At 36.2% G+C, this 24,688-nt stretch overlaps 1 protein-coding gene across 11 annotated transcripts in view; it reads right to left on the reverse strand.

Moving 5' to 3' along the window:
• Positions 1-10,381: 10,381 nt before the first annotated feature.
• Positions 10,382-24,688, reverse strand: part of CaMKII (Calcium/calmodulin-dependent protein kinase II) — a 99,470-nt gene continuing 85,163 nt past the window's right edge. For 9 of the 11 annotated variants that reach the window (XM_043213462.2, XM_043213461.2, XM_043213458.2 and 6 more), the window contains 3 exons: positions 17,628-17,722; positions 16,278-16,392; positions 10,382-15,503 (listed from right to left, as the gene is read on the reverse strand). In XM_043213462.2, coding sequence (XP_043069397.1) covers positions 15,359-15,503; positions 16,278-16,392; positions 17,628-17,722 — 355 coding nt within the window. In that variant the 3' untranslated portion in view covers positions 10,382-15,358. Of the gene's footprint in view, positions 15,504-16,277; positions 16,393-17,627; positions 17,723-24,688 lie in introns of those variants that run through there. The other 2 variants (XR_006246421.2, XR_006246422.2) reach the window with 1 other exon arrangement.

A 24,688-nucleotide genomic window follows, 5' to 3' on the forward strand; every position in this document is an offset into this window, starting at 1 on the left:
TCAACCACTTAAAATTAATAAAAATATTGAATCTTTTTTAAACCAAATGTAGAAAAAAAAACCAAAAATAAATATTTTAAACTGTTTTTTTTTTTCTCTCAGTGCACATCTGCGCCCCAACACAAAAACTCCGCTACATATATACACGTTTTCTTGTGTCTGTGTTAGTAAAAGCTCTGCCACAAGATGAATTTGAGCACCCCTTCTTTAAACAGTATTCTAAACACCTTAATGAATATTTTCCATATTTAAGATTAAAAATATGCACTGTGTTTTAATAATTATAAATTAAAAAACATTGGCCACGTGGAAGAGAAAAAATGTGGAATATTTAGCTTAGCTTATAAAACTCTTATATAGAGTATATAAAACGTAGTGCTAATTCAGTATTTTATCAACGAGCCTGGGTTAGCGTACCCCTTTCGATTAGCGATTAGCGCCTTTCGTGGAGTCCATCTTTCCGGATTCAAGTGGTCTATTCAGTCTAACTCTTTTATTAGCCATAAGCTTAAATCAGTGGCGTCCGAAATGTGTAATATGAACTGCTTCAAACTATGGTACGTTTTAGGCACAGTAACAAAAAGGGATATATTTTTAGTATGGCACTCAGAAGTGTACTCTGAAAGAAAATATACTCTGAAAGAGCAGTGCGAAATTGTTGCGAAATTTTACTAGAACGCTTATAGTACAGTAGAAAGACTGGAAGAAATAAGGATTTTTTCGAAACCAAAAACCTGGAATGGCTAGATACTCCGCTGGTATTGATGGTAATCTCATATTCAAAAAATGTTGGACGTACACAAAAAGATTTTGCGGATTGTTGCATAAAAACGTGTCAACTAATTGTCAAATCCAACTGAAGATGTCCCATCAGATGCATTGTTGGTACCTGCGAGCTGCAGCTTACATAAAGCTTGAAAACTGCTTTACAATTGATTTAAATGGTAAACGCCGTCGAAGAGTTCAACGGTAATATAATGAAAACTATGTCTACCCCACACTGTGGGGCCCACAGCGTTTACGGTCAAATATTTGATGACTTTGATGGTTTCTTCCGAACTCTTGATAACTTTAAATGGGTCTGCAATATCTTCTACAAAAATAATTATTTTGGACGATGATGTTAGGAGTTTGCTTTTAATATATTATATTTATATTTTAATTATAGTTTGCTTTTAATTATAGTATATTTTAATTGCTTTTAAGCAAATGGATATACCTCTCTCTGATACCGATGATTCCGAATAACATTCTAACCTTTTTTAGATAAAGTTTATTTATAAAATGTGTTAATTGAAGTTAAAAAAAATAAAAGTAAAACAAAATTTTGTTATTTAATTTGTTATCTATTTATCATCTATTTTAGTTTAGAAGTTATTAATGAAATGCCGCTAGCAAGACTAAATCGCCCACTGTACTGCGACACCAAAACCCCTACAGGTGATTCCTCCATCGTAACATAAATTTGTTTTTCTGCTTGACCTTGGTACTATGGAGCTTGATATTTGGGCTTAAAACTTTCTAAGCCTTGGCTGTGCAGCCATAGACCCCAGGGGCTCAAGCCCCAGGGGCTTCAACAAATCTGCCTTGGTACACAAGGCATCTATTAAATTCAAAAAAGACATAGAAAAAACTGGTTATACAATTAGTTACTCAAGATACTTAGTAGCTTGGTCTAACCTTGTGTTATTTCTCTAACAGTGGTATTACTTTGTAAGCACAAAACGTAAAAATGCAACGTTTCCATCGCTGCTTACGGTTAATACCGAACAGGCGATTAGCGATCTTTTTTCACCGTTTTTTCAAACAACGTATTCACCTTCCGTCATTCCGTCTCGGCCTTACACTTATCATTCTCAAGCAGCCAACCTTATTTGTCCCATCTTTTTCTATAAGTTGTTATCCCTTGTATCTTCCGTAGGTTAAACCCGTTTATTCGCCAGAACCCGATGAAGTGCCAGCCTGTGTTCTGAATTTCTAAATTTTCAGCCATTCCAAAGTTATTTTGAAAAATGTATTGCTCCACATTTGCAACACTTTTGTAGCTCAATAATTTTGCATTGCCACCATCTTGAAGCGCCGCTCTACTACCATTTACTTGGAGCTAATTTCTTATGTTAAGGATTGATTGATTTGATTTTATGGAACATGGTATTTAATTCTAAAAAAAAACAAAAAAATAACTTATTTAAAATGGTACATTTAAAATGTAAACAAAAATATAACTAAGACCCTTTTGCGGCCCTTTGCAGGATAAAACCTTAAACAATTTTAAAATATTTAAAAAATTTAAATTGAAATGAAATAATATACAGTCTACTAAATATTGTAATAGATATATGAAAATGTTAACGCAAAACACATAAAATTTACATTTTTTGTGCCCCTTTGCAGAATGTTCAACCACTTTGCAGAATGTTCAACACTATAGTCAAATTCGACGCTTAACGGAAACCAAGACCCTCGACCGCTGTCCCTCGTTTCCTCAACTTCGATGATAGGTTATACAGACATCATTATAGGAAAAAAGAACTATGCATTGCCAAATTTTGGAGCATCAGTAATTGGTTAAGGCGGAAACGGGCCACATAAACTATGCGTAATCACAAACTTAAACATGAGAGGAAAGCTAACTTTGGGCGAAGACGAAATTAATATACGCCATGGATTCAAAAATGGATATACATCGTAAATGTCGGATATAGTTGGCCGATTCTTCTGAGAATTTAAAAAAAAAAACCAATTTATAAGCTTCGGAGCTTCTATCTTGCAAAGTTGGTATTTTAACCTAATACCATTTCCGATCGATCTTCATGAAATTTGGTAGGTCGGATCAATTGATCAAAAATAGAATCGGATGGAGTTTCCAACATTGTATCTTAAAAACATGAAAGTTGGAACATTTCCGATCGTTCAGTTATCCGATGAAATAAGGTATGTCGTATAATTTTCCAAAAAATTGAATTCATAGAAAATCCCAACCTTCTAAACAGTTATGTGGCAGCTATGGGATATAGTCGGTCGATCGCGGACGATTCTTGTTATATACTGCGTGCAAAGGAAAGAAAGGTAGGTGAAAAGTTTTAAGTCGACAATTTGAAACTGAAAGACTCAGGGTTTGCATTTACTACTTCGTAGCAGCGAGATGCATAGAAATATTACTCTTCTATTGTTACCGCTGTCACTTTTTCCGAGAGCCGTAGCAGAAAAACGAAAATTGTCTGCTCTGCTCTGCTCCGAGCTACGTAAAGTTCAAAGCTATAGCTGTAGCAATAACAGAAAAAACAGAAAGGAAAGCTAACTTCGGGCAGAGCCGAAGTTGATATACCCTTGCAGTTAAAACCGGATATATATCGCAAAAATCGGATATAGTTAGCCGATCCTTATGAGAATATGATAATACCTATAACCCAATTTAATTTAATAAAAAATCTAAAAAATATCCCAAACTTCTATCTTCAAAAATACCAAAATTGGTATTTCTACCAAAAACCATTTCCGATCGATCAATTATATGGCAGCTATAAGATATAGTCAGCCGATCGTTAGGTCCGATTTGGTAGGTCGGATTAACTGACCAAAAATATAATCTGTACCAAGTTCCAGCTTTCTACCTTCAAAAACACGAAAGTTGGGTCATTTCCGATCGTTCAGTTATATGACAGCTATGGGATATAGTCGGCCGATCCTTATGAAATTTAGCACGTCGTATTATTTTGTTAAAAATAGCTCTCATGTAAAATTTTAACTCTCTAACTCTAAAACCATCAAGTAACACCATTTCGGATCAATCAGTTATATGGCAGCTATAGGATATAGTCGGCCGATCCCGGCCGTTCCGACTTATATACTGCGTGCAAAGGATAAAAGGGTGTGTGCAAAGTTTCTAGACGATAGCTTTAAAACTGAGAGACTAGTTCGCGTAGAAACAGATAGACTAACAGAAGGACAGACGGACATGTCATATCAACTCAGGAGATGATCCTGATCAAGAATATATATACTTTATAGGGTCGGAGATGTCTCCTTCACTGCGTTGCACACTTTTGAACAAAATTATAATACCCTGTGCAAGGGTATAAAAACAGGAAGGAATCAACAGATTTAACATTAGTATCCAAACAGATACCCAGCTCCGTATCTCATTGGAGAGTGTTAGATGAGCACTCATTCTCCGACTACAGATATATAAAAACTTGTCAACTTTAAAAGCTCAAATCCAGACATTTTCCAAGCCCACAGGAAAACTAATTAGTCCAAATATTCCCAAGTCCTTGTGAACAATATTATACCAAAGCCACCAGAATATCCACAAGCCGTAAAAAGCCTGAACAATCTGGTGCAGCAATTTACTCAAGCCTGCCATAACGCCAAAAAAAGGCATACTCAAAAAAAAAGCCAAAAAAGCGAATGAAGCCCTTCTGGTGGTCGTCAGATCTAGCCACCCTCCAAACGACAAACAGAACCTTAGGGACCTTAGGGAAATTTCCGAAGCGGTGGCTCAGGTCGCGAATTGTGTTCATATGCAAAACAGGAAAGCCATCGCATACGACCCCAAAAGACCTTAGGCCAATCAGCCTGTTCTCCTTTCTTCTAAAAATCCTAGAAAGAATCATAAGCCGCCATCTTAGATCCACTCTTAGCCCAATCCTGATATCTAAAGCACAAAATGCTTACAAAAAGGTTAGGTCCACAGAAACTGCTCTCTGAGCCATCATCTCTAACATAAAAAAATCAATATCTCAAAAGTAATATGCCCTTTCAACAATGTTCTCCCAAGCATCTGACGTTCCTTGGAGCAGATGTCCACTTGGAAAGACTCATTGCTAGTTTTCATGAAAGTGATATCTAGGCACATCAACCCTCTCATGGAATGTCAGAAGGGGAATTACGGAAGTTCTCTTCCTTCTCCAGGACTCTATTCTATGTAACATGGTGGAGAAGGTTCTTGGAGAAGTCTACCCTGGCACTATAGGCCGAAACGCCGTTTTTTTGGCAGAAACTCCAGTTTTAAAGATACTGGCCTCAAATTTTTGCACATACGCTTAAACTATTTTTGTCAAATTTTTTTGTTTTTTAAATTTGACTACGCCCACTTCGGTCGAAAACGCTTTTTTTTTTGCATAAACTCCAATTTTAGATATATTGGGCTCAAATTTTTCATATATCGACGCATTTCCGCGAAAGCATCGTAAGTCGCTTTTTTCGAAATTGAGAGTTTTATGCAAAATTGTTAGGCACCTAATGTTTCACTACCCTGTGAAATATTATAACTGAAAACCCTATAGTTTCGATAAAAATTAAGTTTCAATTTTATCGTATGTTACAGTGCTTTTCAATTTGCGCGCGAAATTATCGTATGTCCATACAAATTTTTTACATGGAAATACTTCAAACGCACAAAAATAAAGAAATACAATAACAAATGTTTCTAATCGCTTAAACATCTTATGATTTTTCTTATTGTTTGTAAGAGATTAAATAAAAAAAAGCTTCTCCTGTAAAATTTGATTTTTATACCCTTGCAGAGGGTATTATAATTTTGGTCAAAAGTGTGCAACGCAGTGAAGGAGACATCTCCGACCCTATAAAGTATATATATTCTTGATCAGGATCACCTCCTGAGTTGATATGAGCATGTCCGTCTGTCCGTCTGTCTGTCCGTCTGTCTGTCCGTCTGTCTGTTTCTACGCGAACTAGTCTCTCAGTTTTAAAGCTATCGTCTTGAAACTTTGCACACACCCTTCTTTCCTTTGCCCGCAGTATATAAGTCGGAACGGCCCGGATCGGTCGACTATATCTTATAGCTGCCATATAACTGATTGATCGGAAATGGTATAACTTTGGTGTTTTTAGAGTTAGAGAGTTCAAATTTGACATGAGAGCTATTTTTGGCAAAACACTACGTCATGCCAAATTTCATAAGGATCGGCCGACTATATCTTATAGCTGCCATATAACTGAACGATCGGAAATGACCCAACTTTCGTGTTTTTAAAGATAGAAAGCTGGAATTTAATACAGATTCTAGTTTTGGCCAGTTGATCCAACCTACCAAATTTCATTAGGATCGGCCGACTATATCATATAGCTGCCATATAACTGAACGATCGGAAATGGTATTTGGTGGAAATATCAACTTTCGTATTTTTGAAGATAGAAGTTTGGGACTTTTTTTAGATTTTGTATTGTAATAAATTGGATTATATATTCCTATTCCCATAAGGATCGGCCAACTATATCCGATGTTTGCGATATATATCCGGTTTTAGCTGCAAGGGTATATAAACTTCGGCTCCGCCCGAAGTTAGCTTTCCTTTCTTGTTTAACATACGATACTTTCGCGGAAATGCGTCGATATGCTTGAACTATTTTTGTCGAATTTCGAATTATATTGTTTTGGATATTTGACCACGCCTATGGCCGTCGCCTACAACAAGAGTTGGCCTTACTTGCATTTTTATTTAAGTTTTACATAATCTTAAGTTATGTATTCATAAAAAGAACTAAAACTTTTACTAAATATGGTTCTATTAGTTATAATATTTAATTTAAACCTCTAACAGCGTCGTTTTTTCGGTGGCTCTCCCCCCCAAACTTCGAGGTGCGCTGCATGAGAGAACTCATAAACACCTGCCGAGGGTGCGAGTATGGCTCACCGAAAAGCCGGCCGACCATAACACCATCCTTGCGAAGATGTGCAACCCAACGCTTCCCACGGCAGACTGAAGAGTCGGCAAGGTGGAGGATGTGATAGGACTTCGGAGATAGGTTGCCCTCACGCTGAACGAGGAGACCACGAAGATCCTGGAGGAGACTGGGCACCGGACAAAGTATGGCTTTAAACACGTCAGGGTCCTAGTATACACGTCTGCCAGAAGAAAATCTGAAGGAGAGAATGTCGGATGAGGAGGAGAACATTATTGAAGAAACTAGACAGATCCTTGGGGTACCCTCCCAACAAAGAAGACCTGGACACCATGTTGGGCACGCTAACGGCGACTTGCGCCATGTCATTCAATGGGGTCTGCCCCAAAAGCAAATCGGGCAGTAGCAAGTTAAAGAAACCACCAGGGTGGTCGCAAACACTTGGGTCTTTACAACCAAGGCCGAAAAGCCCTTAACTTCGCTAGTAAAGCAAACACAGAAGTAGCTTGGTAGGTTTATAAAACGGACCTCTAGCAGTAAAACAAAGAACTGCGTAATGCTAAAGGGATTCCTGGACCAAGTTCTGCACAGGCATTCAGGGAACATCAGAGGCTTCCCGACATAAGAAGGTCCTCGCAACCACAACCTAATTTATGATACATTGAAACCTTGGATGGTAGCTGGACCACGTCCAGCACGGAAACCCTAGATGCTCTCACAAATGAACATTTCCCAAGTTGTTCTGAGGAGAAGAGAATCCAGGAAACGCAGAGACAAGGCGCAGCCCGAGCCAGCTTGAATACCTCCCTAATGATACTAATCTCTGTTGGACGATAAACTTTTTCAAATCCTTTAAGAGGACCCCCCCATTCTCGGTTTCAAAAAATCGATTTCGATCAAAAATAGTCGAATCGATCGAATCGACCATTCAAAAATGTTCCCTGAAAATTTCAAGTGAAAATCTCAAAAACTCTTAAAGATATAGCCGATTTATGGTGGTAGCCTCAGGCGACGGCGAGAGCCGTCTCAAAACTTTAAGCGCGCTTTTCTCGAAACAGTGTTTTTACGACTGGCGCATGAGGCTACACAAAAACTATTAATCCAATCGGTTCCAAATTTTAACACGTTATTCTATACATATATAGCTCTGGTATGAACTAGGATAAATCAAATCGGTGAAGATCTTCTTTACTTTTCAACTTGATTTGTAGCTAAAATAATTAAAATAATTTTTAAAGGTCCGCCGTTTTGTTAATTTTTGAGCAAAGTTAATAATCCTAGTTCATACGAGAGCCAAACATGTACTCTTTCCAATCTTGTTGGAATTTTTGGTTTCAGATTTTCTAGTGAGCGGAAATTACATGCGACGCCAAAAAGAAAGACTTTTTTGATTGCAAAAAACAACAAACAACAACAACAAAATAAAAAAAAAAAATTTGTAAAATGGTTTTCTTCCTTTTTTATGTGTTAATATATGTATGCACAGCTACAACCCTAAAAATAATTCATGTTCATTTGCCAGCCCATTGAAAATCGTCAAAATTTAAAATCGAGAATGGGGGGGGTCCCCTTAAAACTTCAGGTTCAGATGGCATATTCTGGGCAATCTGGGCTATGAATTAGGAAAATCTTCACAGCAATATTCAGAACAGGTATCGTGCCCGCGACGTCGTTGCTGACGAAGGTTGTCTTCATACCCAAAGCGGATGGTTTCATCGCACTGCTCACCTAAGGATTTCTGACCAAAAATTCGTCAGGAGAAGCACTCCGCAAGAGGGTGGTGGATGCAAATTAATTGCTTATGCGGATGATGTCGCAATTGCCTTCACTGGAAAATTTCCACTGACCCCATGCGACCGCATGACGGACAAACTGAGGGTTCTCAGCATGGGCAAATAAGTACGGGGCAGGAGTGAATCCATCCAACACAGAACTTGTCCTCTTTACTAGAAATTACAAACTACAAAGTTTAAGGAATCCAAGGCTATCAGGGGAAACTCTTACCCTCAGTGGTAACGCCTAGTACCTAGGAATTACGCTAGACAGAAAACTGGATTGGAAGCTATCTAGCTTCTATTGAAATACTATTGATAAGCTAACCACGCTGCTATCGCGGTTTCTAATTACCGCAAGACCATTGGGCTAAAATGGGGTATGTCTCCAAAAAAATAAGATGGCCTTACACAGCGGTTACTAGACCTTTTCTCTTCTACGGGGTAGTGGTCTGGTGGCCTGCCTTAACAAACTCCATATGTAGGGAAAGGTTAAGGAAACGCAAAGGAAGGCGGCAGTTTGCATTATAGGCAGTCTTCGTACCACACCAACTGACGCCTAAGATTTCATACTCGATATATTGCCTGTCTATCATCTCACCTTAATCTATAAGGTCTCCATTCCATCAAGTGCTAAACAAATCCCGGGACCAGTGGGTTCCCTTTATATACATACGGATGGTTCAATGTTGAATGGCCAGGTGGTTGGCGGACATAGGCACCAATTTCGCAGCTGATGAATCAGCAAGGGCAGGTACTACCAACCCTCTCCTCCCTGAGAAAGAACTAGTAGGCATTTCCTTAGCAAAGTGTAGGCTAAAATGCAGGGATCAATTTGACCTGGTAGCACTGAAAAGATAGATGAGTCTCGAGAACTGCAGGAACTCACGCATGATATGGCCTATCCACTCTAACCTACCGAATCCAGAACTAGCTGTTATGGAGCAGGCAAAAGTGGCGGCAATCAGTGGAACCACACCAGTAGAACCCGAACAACACCAGAGCAAATTCGTAGCAGCAAAGACTACAGTACTAGTACTCCTGAGAAACAAATAAAAACTTCTTCCAGAACCATCATTCCTACAAGGGAGGAATGGAATGCTCAAGCCCCTGGCCCCCAGAATGAAATATGCTTCTACACAGATGGTTCAAAACTAGAAAACAAAGTAGGAGGAGGTGTATACTCCGAAAAACTGGGCATCAGAGCCTCTTTTAGACTACCCAATCCCTACAGCGTCTTCCAAGCTAAAGTGAGAGCAATAAGGGAAGCATCTAAATTAAGTACCTTTTTTTTCTTCCGAAAAGCGAAACGAGGTCAACATATACAGCGACAGCCAATCGGATATTAAATCGACCAGCTTGATCACCTGCAACTCAAAGACATTCTAAGACAGTAGATCATCTCTTCACGAGATGGCAATTCAGTATGAAATCAGCCTCATCTGGGTCTTTGGCCATAGAGACATCACAGGCAACTGCACAGAAGACAAATTGGCTCGCATACGTACCACCACACGACTTCAGCCTGAAATGGAGGGTTTACTGGCATACCACTTACAAACTCCAGCTTAGGAAAGCCAAAAAAAGAAAAATTCAACTCGTCTGGGAATCTGCCCGAATTTGCGGTTGGCCCGCCAACTCTGGCCCGGGGCACGGGGCACTGGATAGGGGGAACACATAACAACTACTTTTGCATCTGTAAGGACGAAGAGGAGAAAGAAGTCGATAGCTCTCAGACAAAAGGACAAACGGACAGACATGCTTATATGGACTTAGGAGCTGATGCTAATCAAGAATATATGGTATATTACTTCATATACTTACAACTATATACAATATACAATGTATACTTTATTGGGATGGAGATATCCTTATCCTTTAACCCCCACAAACGATGAGAACTAAATAAAAACTACATTACCCAATATTTATATACAGAACAAAAATTTCCAAAATTTAAATAAAAATAAATTATTAATTTTTTATTAAGTATATATTTGCATCATAAATCATATACATGGAATATTTTGTTTAATTTTTTTATTTATTAAGGGTTTTGATGGGGTTAGCAATATGCGATTATTAGGGATATACGCTACTAAATAATTTTAATAGACAATTTTTAATAAATTTTTTTATTTTATTTTAGTTACCAGAAAAATAATTTTAATTTTTCGTTTTTTTTATCCTTAATTTTTGCTACTTTTGAGCAAAAGTTTCTGAATCAATAATATTGAAACTGTTAGGCCCAATGTAAATATGGTTTAAGAAGACATTTGAGGGTTCCAAAAACATAATTACTTTTTCATTCTATCAAAACAATAACAATAGTTGATTAAAAAAATTTGATTTTTTCCACGGCATGTCAAGGCTTTAAATTATATTTACTTTAACTTGGTAATATTTAAAAAATATACATATGTGATAAAAATAAATATATATTTTTAAAGGTATAGCAGTGTTTCCTGTATCATTAAGTTCTTAAATGATTTTTTTAGCTCCGCATTATGTATACTAATCATATAATTATATGTATAATTAAATTTTTAAAAACAATAATTTTGTAATCATATGAAGGAATATTATTACACTCATACATTAATAATATTTAAGCTTCAAACTTAAACCCATAGTCATCCACACAAAAAATAGATATTTGAGTGAATTTATTAATTTAGAACAATTTATTTCATTTATATTGTAAAATAGGACTTGTTTGATGATTGCCTATAGTTTTATATATATGCCTGCTCATCATTATAGGATTAATACTACATTTTGTTGTTGCCTTACATATTACATTTTCAATCAAAATTATTTTTGATTATATTATATTATTATAATAAAAATTTTTTTTTCAACTGACAGAGAATTTGCGACATTCCGTAACATGTCACTACCATTTAAGAAGTTAATATATTCGAAGTAAGTGGCGACAATAGGGCAATAAAAGATACAATTGCAATTTTTTAAAAAAATTTTCCTAGAAACAACTTGTCCAGTACTTTTTTTAATTTAACAATTAGCTAATTTTTTTGAGTTAGTTTCCAAAATTTGAATGCGTTATATCTATATTTTTACAGCTTCGTAACTCTTTGATACCTAACACTCATACATATTCCGTTTCATTTAAAGTTATCAATTTTAATATATTAATTTAAGTGACTAGGTAAGTATTTAAAGACAACATTAAGCTGAAAATCATAAAATGATATTTTAAAAGTGTATAGATATTGATTTTTCATTGACGGCAAATTCATGTTTTTAAGTTTTGTAAAGTTTTGCCGTAATATTTAATAATCTAGTTAACAAAAACAGTGACTCAATGAAATATTAATGCAGCTCGGTACGTTAAGACTCATTAAAAGTAAATCACCAATATTTTTCCAAATTAATTGACAGAAGTACAACATAAAGTATCATAGCTTCAAACAAGAAATGAAAGCTAACTTCGGGCGGAGCCGAAGTTTATATACCCTTGCAGTTAAAACCGGATATATATCGCAAACATCGGATATAGTTGGCCGATCCTTATGAGAATATGATAATATAACCCAATTTATTATAATACAAAAACCAAACCTAAAAATGTCCCAAACTTCTATCTTCAAAAACACAAAAGTTGGGTCATTTCCGATCGTTCAGTTATATGGCAGCTATAGGATATAGTCGGCCGATCCTAATGAAATTTGGCATGTCGTAATATTTTGCCAAAAAATGCTCTCATGTCAAATTTGAACTCTGTAACTTTAAAAACGTCAAAGTTATACCATTTCCGATCAATCAGTTATATGGCAGCTATAGGATATAGTCGGCCGATCCGGGCCGTTCCGACTTATATACTGCGTGCAAAGGAAAGAAGGGTGTGTGCAAAGTTTTAAGACGATAGCTTTAAAACTGAGAGACTAGTTTGCGCAGAAACAGACAGACGGACAGACGGACAGACGGACATGCTCATATCAACTCAGGAGGTGATCCTGATCAAGAATATATATACTTTATAGGGTCGGAGATGTCTCCTTCACTGCGTTGCACACTTTTGGACAACATTATAATACCCTCTGCAAGGGTATAAAAAAAAAATATAATAATACAAAAAAAAAAAATTGGAAGTATTCAATTAAACGTCTGTTACATACAAATTATGTTTTTCATATGTAGATGTGACATCTCATCCAAACGATGGTGTCTATGGTTGGTTTTGAGATGAGCTCTGGCCGGAACTATCACACTAATTGAAATCAACCTCCACAAAAACACTAAACTAGTGCTTAGTGCATCGGGGCTTAAATAAAGTAGATTGCGGTAAGCGTGAAATAACAAAAAAAAAAAAATAATTTATTAGCTAACTCGAAATAACACTAATAATTTTTTTGATTTGGTTGGTGTATTTTAAATGTTTTAACTTTTTACCATTTTTGATTCCTTAATTTTTTCACTGATAACTTAAAAAACGAGCTTTAACACTTTAACAAATATGTAAACCTGGGATTCGATTTTTTTGCCAAGACCTTACTGAGATTATGCCGAAAGCCAGTAATGTTTTAGAGCAAGGCGGAAGTATTCATAAAGTGTTTTGAAGAAGTCTTTAAAATGTTCTTTTAATTTTTTTTGAATTTCATGTCGGTGCACTGAAAAATAAAATTATAGTAACATTTACAAGGGTAAACTCCTCATTATTTTAAATAAATATCATTAAAATAAAAAAAACAAATTTCAATATGGCAATTTTTTACAAGCCATTGTTGTACAATGACAAAAGGTGCAGAGCTTCTTATTTAAAAAATGTTATACGAAGAAGAAATTCATCCCTTCAGGTAGACCATTTAGGCAGAAACAAAAAAAAGAATGAATTTCTTGCAGTGAAAAGTTTTTGGCAATCCAAAAACAAAATTAATTCTGATTAGCGCGATTGAGAAGGATATCAAAAATAAGAAAATTTGTTATTGTAGTTGCTCTTTGCCTATGCTGGGAGTCACACACGTATATGACTTGCATTTCGCATATGAAAAAGGATTTACAACAACAAAGGTGCAACGAGAGCAATGGGAATGGGCACCCACCCTGTGCTAGATCATTGGGCAACGCTCCCAGTCTTTGAAAATTTAAAGGAAATAAGTGACACTTACGTCAGCGGAATGACAACTTAATCCCAACGGAATTATTCTGCTGAACATTTTGAAAGACGGATAGGGCTTTCAAAGAAATTTGGAAATTGTCGAGCGGAAAATTCCGAAAATCCGTCTGCGTGTTTCGACTGTGACACCTCTGATAACTAAATACTTCTGTCTACTTATATTTCTGCAATTCTGAAAAGCGTAAAGTACGAAAAAGTCCAAGACATCCGAAATAAAAAAAAAACAGTAGTCTTATGCTCTTCCTCTTCTATAAGCTCCACCAAAAAATTAACTTGTTTGATCTAAAATGCCCCATCTATAAATATAAATCGGTTATTAGCCAGAGCAGCGGTTTTGACTCTCATGAAATTTGATTAATAGAATTTAATAAATTTATAAGTGTAAATATGTCATAATACATACATTTGGAACATATTATGACTTAAAGCCTTAAAGACGAAAATCCGCTGTCACACGTATGACAGCCGCCGAACTCCATATAAAAAAAACGGTGTGAAAAAAGGAAGAAGAAGAAAAAACCAATCGGTTTGAATTCATTTTTGCTTATTTGTTTTTTGTTTACAAGCAACAGCTGTTCAGTATTATCCTTTTCCTTAATTTTTTTGGTCACACTATCTCGGTAGCCAAATAAAGAGCGATTTCGCTAGCACGCGCAGCGGATTTTCGTCGTCAGAGTACTAGGCTTAAAGTTACAATTTTTACGGATATCGTGTTTTTACGGGTCGTGTTTTTATTTTCACTATGTGACTTTTGATAGCACAAATACAGTGGGAACTCAACGGAGTTTCGCTTTTTTTCCCGCCGAAACAGTGGAAAAAACACACACCCCTTCGATTTCCCTCCTTTCAATCCCTTCCAATTTCGTTCTCATCTTACTAATTTTACCTTTCATACAAAATAAAGTATTTTATATCCAACCCTATCATCCCAAAGGTTTTTTTGTTACACCAATAACTTTGCCATTAAAGTAACCATAAATTAAATCTAATACACACACCCTCAAAACAGAATGTGAATTGCCAGGCTATTTTTTCAAGATTTTAAAGAAGATTTAAAACTAAGGTTTACTCCTAAAATAATTTTTTTGAAAATAACCATAAGCCTATTTGGGCAAACTAAGGAAACACTTTAAATGTTAATACCATAATTCGTAATCTTTTTTTCGGTTTAAAGTCGATTTTGGGATGAAAAAGCCGTTTACTATTTATATAAATTAAATAAGAGCTGTCGTTTCAAAATGAAAAGAAAATATGCAATTTAGATCGTTGCTTTTACGTTTTGTTAGAAAAAAATATTCCAATTATAATAGTGAATCCCAAAGCCTGCCTGATAAAGTTTTTTTTCCTTTTAAGACATTTTTCGTTTCACATAATGTATCATTCATTTTTTCATAGCATAACTAATTTCACCAAAAATAAAAGTTTTCGAAGTGAAAGTCAATATGAGAAATTTTACCAAAACAAAAGTTTTCAGAGTATTTAATATGGCTTTGTGATTTCTGTTAAGCTATTAAGAAAATAAACAGATATTTCATTATTATTTTCATCAAATACTTTAAAAAAGATGCATACATATATTTATGCATATGTTCGTGTATGTTTATATATGTAGTTATGTGTGCAAAAAGAAAAGTAGTCACAATCTTTGGTATTTCAGTAATTCGATATATGCTTTAAATTTTATTTTAGGGCGTGTAACAGATTATAAATGTGAATTTAAAATATAAAAAAAAGGAATCAGATTATTAGAATAATATATTTTGACTTAAAAATTTATTTTCTCAACGATGGAGAATAACACCTATTTTTGGGGAATAAAATCGAATGTAGTAGCACCACTTATTTTCGCCGATGCGCTTCGATGAAAATGAACGTTCTGCCACTTATTATCTCGTTTGTGCCAGACACGTGTTTCCTCCGATTGATGAGTATGTGCATGTCCTTGTCTGAAGAAAAGTTTAAAAACATTAAAATCAGATTGTTTATACAGGTTAGGTGGTTTGTTTAGAATTAAGAATGGTGACGGAAATACAATTTTTTAATAAAAAAAGTGCAAAATAACACAGTGCAAAAATGATTATAAACTTTTAAGGCCCTCTAAAACTTTTAAACACTGCACCCTTCCATTGAGCTTATTCCTTTCTTTTACACACTGTTACTCCGGAGCGCTAGCAAGATCGAATTGACTTTTTTCGGGAATAGCATTAGAACGTTACCAAGATTTTTATAATTTTTTTTTATGAAATTTGACTCGTTTTATTCATTATTAAAAAGACAATATTGATATGTGTCATAAATGACAGAAGTTTTGTGTGTCATCAATGAAAAACACAAATAAAAGGTGAAAATTTCAGTTTCTTGTGTAAAAATTGTTGTCCTCTTTGTTTAAAAAAATTAAAGATCTATTTATTTTTACCCAAAATAATAATAAAAACGCCAGAAATCGGTTTCAAAAAACGGGTTTAGGAATTTTTAAGCGCAAATAAGTTCAGAAGAACGGGTTTTTACAATAAATCATGATTTTTAGGGTGTTACAAAAATTTCAAACACGGTTTTGTGTTACATTCGATCAGATAAGCAATTCCTACTATGTCACTTTAAAATTTCATTCAACTTTGTTTTTTGGTAGCACTGTGTTATTTGTGTGAATTATTTATTTTTTAAGTGGATCAAGGAATTCAAATTTTAACTATTTTTAGCTCCGCCTTGTTGATGCTTACTTGTCAATATATTGCGTGAGTCTTACATATGCAATGCAAGCAGCTTCTTCGCCCAATAAGTGCACATGAGGATTTAATATAGTTGTATTAATTGCCTTGCAATTCTTACCAAGAACTGAAAAAATACAAAAATAAGTTTAAATTTTTTTTGCACCCAAAAATTTTAGAATAATTTAATTTCATAAGTCAAAATGTTTATATGTATAAATTTCGTTCCGATTCCTACCAAGAACAAAAAAAAAACACGAAAGGACGGCTATAGTCGAGTTTCCCGACTATATTATACCCGGTACTCATCTCTTCCACTCACACTTTAACTAACCTTTATAGTTACTTTAACCTTTATAGGTATGAAATATCAGCAACAAATTTTTATACCCTGGCCCTCTGCCCTCTGTATTATAATTTTGTCCAAAAGTGTGCAACGCAGTGAAGGAGACATCTCCGACCTTATAAAGTCTATATATTCATGATCTGGAACACCTCCTGAGTTGATATGAGCATGTCCGTCTGTCCGTCTGTCTGTCTGTTTCTACGCGAACTAGTCTCTCAGTTTTAAAGCTATCGACTTTAGAGCTATGAAACGTTGCACACACCCTTCTTTCCTTTGCACGCAGTATATAAGTTTGATTGATTGGAACTGCTATAACTTTGGTGTTTTTAGAGTCAATTAATTTTTTATGAATGCTTTTTTGGGAAAAGTAATACGACTTATTGGTAAAAATACCAACTTTTTTATTTTTTTAGATAGAAGCTTGAGAATTTTTTTTTAGATTTTGTGTTCTAATAATTTGGATTGGCCAACTATGTATATCCCATTTTTATTTAAATATATCCGGTATTAACTGCAAGGGTATATCAACTTCGGCTCCGCCCGAAGTTAGCTTTCCTCTCTTTGTTAAAGGAGATATACCCATTTATATACAATTTTCCATACAAACGGGCTTTTTGAATTTTTAGTGCCAGTTCGTAAATGTTTTTGGAAAATTGTTTGATGCCAATCTGTTCCAATGGCTAATCTACACCTCAAAAATCAAAAAACAGCATATTTAGAGGAGTTATAGACTCTTTAGTTGGTTACTCTACTGAATCGGTAGTATGGCCTGAGGTTTATTGTTCTTGTTTTGCCCAAGCACAAAAGTATGCAACAATTTGTTTTCCATAAGATAAATCTATAAAGGTTAGTTAAATTGTGAGTGGAAGAGATGAGTACCGGGTTTAATATAGTCGGGAAACTCCACTACAGCCGTCCGTTCTAGTTTTTTTTTTGTTTCTATACCTTATCTTTCTTATTGCATAATATTTCTCAATATTTTTAGGTGGTATTTGATATATGTAGTATAAACTTACCATTTTCGAAATAGAATTTGTGAAAATCAATTCCCTCCACAAGATTCCCCAAAGCTTCTGGTTCAAAAGCAGTTAGATGTGGGTCACAAATTTTTCTAGAAACAACAATATTCCCATTATTAAAATAAATACAATATAAGTAAAGAACAAGAAAGGAAAGCTAACTTCGGGCGGAGCCGAAGTTTATATACCCTTGCAGTTAAAACCGGATATATATCGCAAACATCGGATTTAGTTGGCCGATCCTTATGAACACATCATAATAAAACCAATTAACTAAAATAAAAAATCTAAAACAAGTCCCAAGCTTCTATCTTCAAAAATAAGAAAGTTGATATTTCTACCAAATACCATTTCCGATCGTTCATTTATATGGCAGCTATAGGATATAGTTGGCCGATCCTAATGAAATTTCCTAGGTCGGATTAACTGACCAAAAATATAATCTGTTCCAAATTCCAGCTTTCTATCTTCAAAAACACGAAAGTTGGGTCATTTCCGATCGTTCAGTTATATGGCAGCTATAAGATATAGTCGGCCGATCCCTATAAAATTTGGCATGTCGTAATTTGTTGCCAAAAATAGCTCTCATGTCAAATTTGAAGTCTCTAACTCTACAAACACCAAAGTTATACCATTTCCGATCAATCAGTTATATGGCAGCTATAGGATATAGTCGGCCGATCCCGGCCGTTCCGACTTATATACTGCGTGCAAAGGAAAGAAGGGTGTGTGCAAAGTTTCAAGACGATAGCTTCAAAATTGAGAGACTAGTTCGCGTAGAAACGGACAGACAGACAGACGGACAGACGGACATGCTCATATACACTCAGGAGGTGATCCTGATCAAGAATATATATACTTTAAAGGGTCGGAGATGTCTCCTTCACTGCGTTGCACACTTTTGGACAAAATTATAATACCCTCTGCAAGGGTATAAAAACAAGCAAGGAAATCTAACTTCGGGCGGAGCCGAAGTTGATATAAGCTTGCAGGTAAAACCGGATATACATCGCAAAGGTCGGATATATTTGGCCGATCCTTATGAGAATATCATAGTATAACCAGTTTATTACAATACGAAATCCAATCGTTCAGTATATGGCCGCTACAAGATATAGTCGGAAAATCGTTATGAAATTTGGTAGATGGGATCAACTGAACAAAAATAGAATCTGGACAGAATCTTCGTCCAAAGGGTATACCAACTTCGGCTCAGTCCGAAGTTAGCTTTCCTAATTTGTACTTAATATTGTTTGTACTAAATATTACTTCAAATTTATTTTTATTAAATTGGATCAATATGCTGTCATGAAATTGACATAAAAATGTTTTTAATCCCTGAAATTGAAATCACTAGAATTTCTACTTATTTAATCATATCCATGGTTTTCATCACATCCAACTTTTCAATTATCAACTCATTCTTCCTGAGTCGATATAAGCTATCTGTCTGTTTGTTTCTACGAAAACTATTCTCCCAGTTTGAAAGCCTTCGACTTCATATTTTGCACACATCTTATTTTCCTTCGCCCACAGTGTATAAGTCGCAACGGCACGAAACGGAAGCTACGGATTCGATCTACAAAATTTCATAAGTAGCGGCCTACTAAGTCCTACAGCCGCCATATAACTGATTGAACATAAATAATCCAAATTTTGTAATTTATGGAAGCTGGATTTTTTTCAACTTTTTTTATCCGGTACTCGTAGAGTACAAGGGTACATATTGTAGTCCTATGAATGTATGTAACATAGAGAAGGAATCATCACCGACTCTTTAAAGTACATATGTATATTCTTGATCAGCATCAACAGCTGAGTCGATATAGCCATGTCCATCTGTGCGTCCGTATGAACGCGTGGATCTCAGAGACTAAACGAGATAGAGCTATAGGATTTGGCATGGAGACTCCTACAATACCCATGCAAATCGTACAGGAAGGTTTGTAGAAAAAATTATATTTCTTTAGTTATAGAACATAGTCAAACTATTTCTAAAGTTAATATATATATGAAAAACAAATTTAATCAAATTTGCCGATTTTAATAGAAAATATACCAATTTAAATACAATTTCCCATATAAACGGGCTACAATTTTAAACGCGTGGATCTCGAAGACTATATGAGATAGAACTACCAGATTTTCAAATTGAACTTTTATGATATCCGCGTAAATCAAGTTTGTTTCTAAATTTTAGGTGGGCCACGCCCCTTCCCCATTCCAATACAGAAATGTGCCACAAGGAAATGGAAAGCGCCAGTTCGTTAGTGTTTTTTTTTAAGTCTGCTTCCCTTCTGAACCAGTAGTAAGGTCATACGGTAGTTGTTTTGGTTTTGCCCAAGCGCAAAAGTATGCAACAAAAATTTGTTGCTGAGAATCCATATCGTTGAACTTTAAAGGTTAGTTAAATTGTGGGTTAAAGAAATAAGTACCGGGTATAATATACTCGACTAAAGCCGTCCTTTCTTGTTTGTTAAAAGAAGTTTATTTTATAATGATATTCACATAAGCATGAGCATATACATATATCTGCTAAATTATGTTAACTTTCACTCCGCTCGAAGATAACGTTCTTTTTCCTTTTGAATTCATATTTTTGTACATTTACTCTCTGACCCGGCATACGTTGTTTTGCCACCAGCTGACTTTAAAATTTCTGTACAAAATTTACTTAGTTACTTATCTTGTATATAAAATTTTCGTGTCACAGTTTTTGTTACCAATAGACTTTAGGAACACGTTAGAATCTGGATCTGTGCCGATAAGTAAGCCGTTCAATGGTTCAGGTGGTGTTTCAAATTCTGGTAGTTGCGCTTTTCCTGACGTGCAACATATCCCAGCTGGCTCATTTTTGAATTTCAGAGCATGAAAATGCGGACGATAATACTCAATATCAGACTCATACTGGAATGCTAGACGCAGGAATGAATTAGATATAAATTCTCGATGTACCTGTTGTCGATGTTGGTCATTTGTTCTGCGTCTATTGACTGTAAAACGGCGTGATTGTCGTTGTTCTAATATTTTGACTTCATTGCGTTCAGCTCATGTATCTTCTGGCTCTTCTTGATGCATTTGCGCTATTCTAATACGTACATCAGTATTTTGTTGCTGGATATGTACTTCGGTTCTTACGGATCTTCTGTTTCGCATGTTTCGAGATCTACTTGTATTACGGCTCAAATCACCCCCTTTGCGTTTTCTTGGCATTACTCACTGTACAAAACACTCTTAAATAGAATTAGTATATTTACTTAATGATGAAGGATTTTTGCCCCAGTTTCAATTGAGTTAAAATGCTATGGTAGCGTGAGTTTGTCAGTGAGAAAAATAAATGTTGGCGGATACTATCGAATTTGTTCGTTTATTTTAATTCGCTAGTCAGACAGCCACTTTCCACTTATATGAGATATTTTCCAAGTTGGTTTGTTGCTTGGGTTGGACAGCGACTAAGGATAGCGGTATGGTCGGCAAACGTTGTTAGTTTTGCGCTCGTAAGAATATCCGCAGTATACAAAACATATAGACAAGGGCCGAGTGTGCTTCCTTGTGGAACGCCAGCTTCGATGATGTATTCGCCCAAAGTAGCTGCGTAGTATTGCACTGAGAATACCCTATTGTAGTGGTGGACTAGATAGATAGATACACTATCTATATAGATAGTGGTGATAGATACACTTCGCCTCTTACCCTTCGAAGAGTTTCGTATCGGGTGCTTGATTCAATTGGGGCCCAAGATTTGGGTGGACCCTCTAAAGGGGATACTTTGTGCTTGTTGGTGAAAGATTCTGTATGTACCTCAGCTGTGCATTTGCTTTCTGTTCATGAAGAGCCTGGTCGAGTGATCGGGTTTCTTTCTTAAAGGGTTATATACCTTTTTGAGCGAAAAAATTGAGGGAACTTTGGATTTTTATTTCAGGTGTGTAGCAATTATTTTATGACACTGAAGTTATTTTTTATTGATTGTACATGTTTTTATCGAAACAACAAGCGTTTGTTCTTGAAAAAATATAAACAATTTACAAAGTTATGGAAATTCTCTCGGAACCCTTTTTTTTATAGCGGCTTGCGGTGACCACGATAGAAGTCCAGCAGGTCAACCGAAATCAAAAAACCAAAAATTTTTTATTAGTATAGTATTATTTCCAGTTTGTGAACGATTATTTTCAAGAATATTTGGTTTTTTCTGCATACAGTAAACATTTTTCCAAAAAGTAGATTTTTTGAGTTCTGAAAATTGTATTAAAAAAATTTTATCTGCGAATTTTTATCTGTGCGAAAAATAACTGAAAAAATGGAAGAAGATTGATCAAATAGTTTTTGTGCAATCGTGGTCACAGCGAAGGCACTTTTGAAAAAACACGACGTTGTGATAATCGCATTCAAAGTTGCTTGACGCTGTCCGCACCCGTGACGAACCGCGCCTCAAAACGCTTTTTTCCTATTGAACCATTATCTATTTTCCCAAATTTTCGGATCTCTATGAAAATTTGGGAAAATATTCTCTAGGGGATATACTTTAGGATTCAGCAGTTTTGAAACTGGTGATCTGCTGTTTTGCCAATCACGACGCGTGCGCCTCTTTTCTCGCACGAGCTGTTCGATTTGATGATTAGATGTTTAGTATTTGTTTCGGTCTTTCCCTCGAGGAGTAGAGATTTTAGCTGCCGCATCGAGTAATTCTTTCAAGGCGCTCGTAGTGTAGTCAATGTCCGATTCCATGCTAAGCTCCAAGGGCAAGTTCTATGTGGGCACTCACGTTCTTTTTGTATTTTTGCCAGTTCTTTTTTGGCGACGTCAGACTGAATGGGTGGACGGTTATTTCTTGGCTTTGAAGAAGCATTAAAAGCACAAGAGAGTAGTCTGACTCTTAGGGGAAACATAGTCATAATATAAATTAATTTATAATTTTGTTGTACAATTCGAGTGCGTATGGTTGCCTCCGCAGTTTCCTCATTTCTTCACGGTACTGTCCTTGTTTGCCGGATTACTCTGCAGGCTAATCTTGCGCTTAATTTGAATGTAGCGATCGATTGCAGTCTGTGTAGCCGGGGTCGCTTTGCCACTTTCCGAAATTGTTGTTTTTGTACTTGCTGTAGTTGTTGACGTCGCGGTGTTCTGAATAGCTGTGGTTGTCGCTGTGGTTGCAGAAATTGTAGCACTGCTTGTTGTTGATGCGAAATTTGTTTCCGCCGTTGGAGGGGGAGTTTTACACTGCGAACTTCATGTCACGAGAGTCGGAGTCAGCAGAGCGGGTAGCAAGACCCTTTGGCTTTCAGCGGTCAGTAGAGCCGAGTTGCTCTTAATCGCCGATTTTCCCATTCCGATATCGCGAGTTGAAAAGTAAAAGATGAAGCCATTTCTTTGGTTCACTGAGCTTCTACGCTCGTTATTTTAATCGTTGCTCAATGAGCTCATTGCGTGGCAGTTATTTATTTAAAACAACTATGCATGAGTTTCTGGTTTAACACATCACAACTGTTATATAAAGTTTGTCTATTGCTTTTAATAAATTGTGGTTTAGCGTCTTTTTGCTTATATTGGGTTACCCCGGATTTTTTGTTTGTTTAACTGCGATTATTTTGAGTTTTTCCGGAGCTCGGGCAAAGCGCGTCCGCTCAGTTCAATTCTTCGATTGCTTCGTTAAATTGTTTGGAACTGTAAATTGAACGAGGCAGTGTTCATGAAGCAACCGCCATAAATCATTTACGACCAGAACTCACACAAAGTCCTTAAGACCCTAAACAATTAAGGGTTCAAAAGATGCGGGAACGAACAATGTTCGTATGTAAATATCAAAAAACAACATCACGGCCACAGCTTTCGTGGAGGACTTCATCAGCATCAGTCCCTGCAAGATTGACATAACCAGGATCGAGCAGATGAAGAAATATGGAGAAAATTCTCACTTTTTTCTTGGGCATTGAAGTAAATTGGAGTACCAAAGAGGGAGCAATTAAGCTGACTCAAAGAAGTACATCGAAAACATTTTGACTATATTTGGTATATTTGGTATCCTGCAGCAACACAATTCATTACCGAGTACCGAGGGATACCAAGTGTACAAAAGAAACTTATGTGAAGGTAACTTAACTTACTATCAGTATGTCTATAATGACATACAACATTTACCTAGCTTACGAAACTTTAGTGATGTTTCATATCGGCAATAATCCAAAGCACCCCCAATGAGCACAAACATTTAAAATATCATTATATAAGAAAAACAGCTAAAAAAAAGCAGTCACTGTTTTAGGGTTACGTTTTTAATTTTGCATAATATCGCCTTAGTTGCTTGCAAGCCGACTCTTTCTTGGCCGCTCGACCTCAACGAGGCTATCCTTAGAGAGTTTTAGCTCCGCAATGTCAAGGTCGAGCCAACCTCTCCGTTATCAAAAACTTTAGCTTCGCAATGTCTAGTTGGGACGCACTCTCTGTACGTAAATTCTGCCAGTGCTTAGCACCTTAACTGGTCTATGGTCTATGGTCCTCAACTACCGCTTTAATCTACCTGCAGAATAAATAAATTATAACGATTCAAGGTGTTTAATTTGTATTTTTATTTTGGAGCAGATTAATGTCATTGAAAAGGCTCAATGACCAAACAATTCTGAAAAGATTATTCAGTATTTGAAAATTTGGGGAACTCTACACACAAGCAGCATGTCTGCGAGCAGCATTATCCTATGATGTCACAATGCATTTCTGCACTTTCGACCCGCGCTGTTACTCCCTCCCTTGTTATTTCAGTCGATCGGTCTCTTTCATTTGCCGTTTTCTTTATATGCAAACTAGTCTCTATCGTTTAAAAGCCATCGATTTCAAAATTTGCACACACCCCCTCCGACCCGGTCGCACTGAGCGCTACAATAGACGACCTGTTCCCAAGCTGTCAAGGAGAAGGAACACGCCCGGCTGTTGAGGACTTCGAAGAAGTCAGTGGAAGTGGTCACAGCAGAGGAGGTGCTAGCGGCCGCACGAAATCTAGCCCCCAACAAAGCTCCCGGCCCGGACGCGGTGCCAAACCGAGCGCTCAAGGTGGCCCTGGCTCAAAT

Source organism: Drosophila bipectinata, chromosome 4 (assembly GCF_030179905.1).
Source record: "Drosophila bipectinata strain 14024-0381.07 chromosome 4, DbipHiC1v2, whole genome shotgun sequence".
NCBI classification, from domain to species: Eukaryota; Metazoa; Arthropoda; class Insecta; order Diptera; family Drosophilidae; genus Drosophila; species Drosophila bipectinata.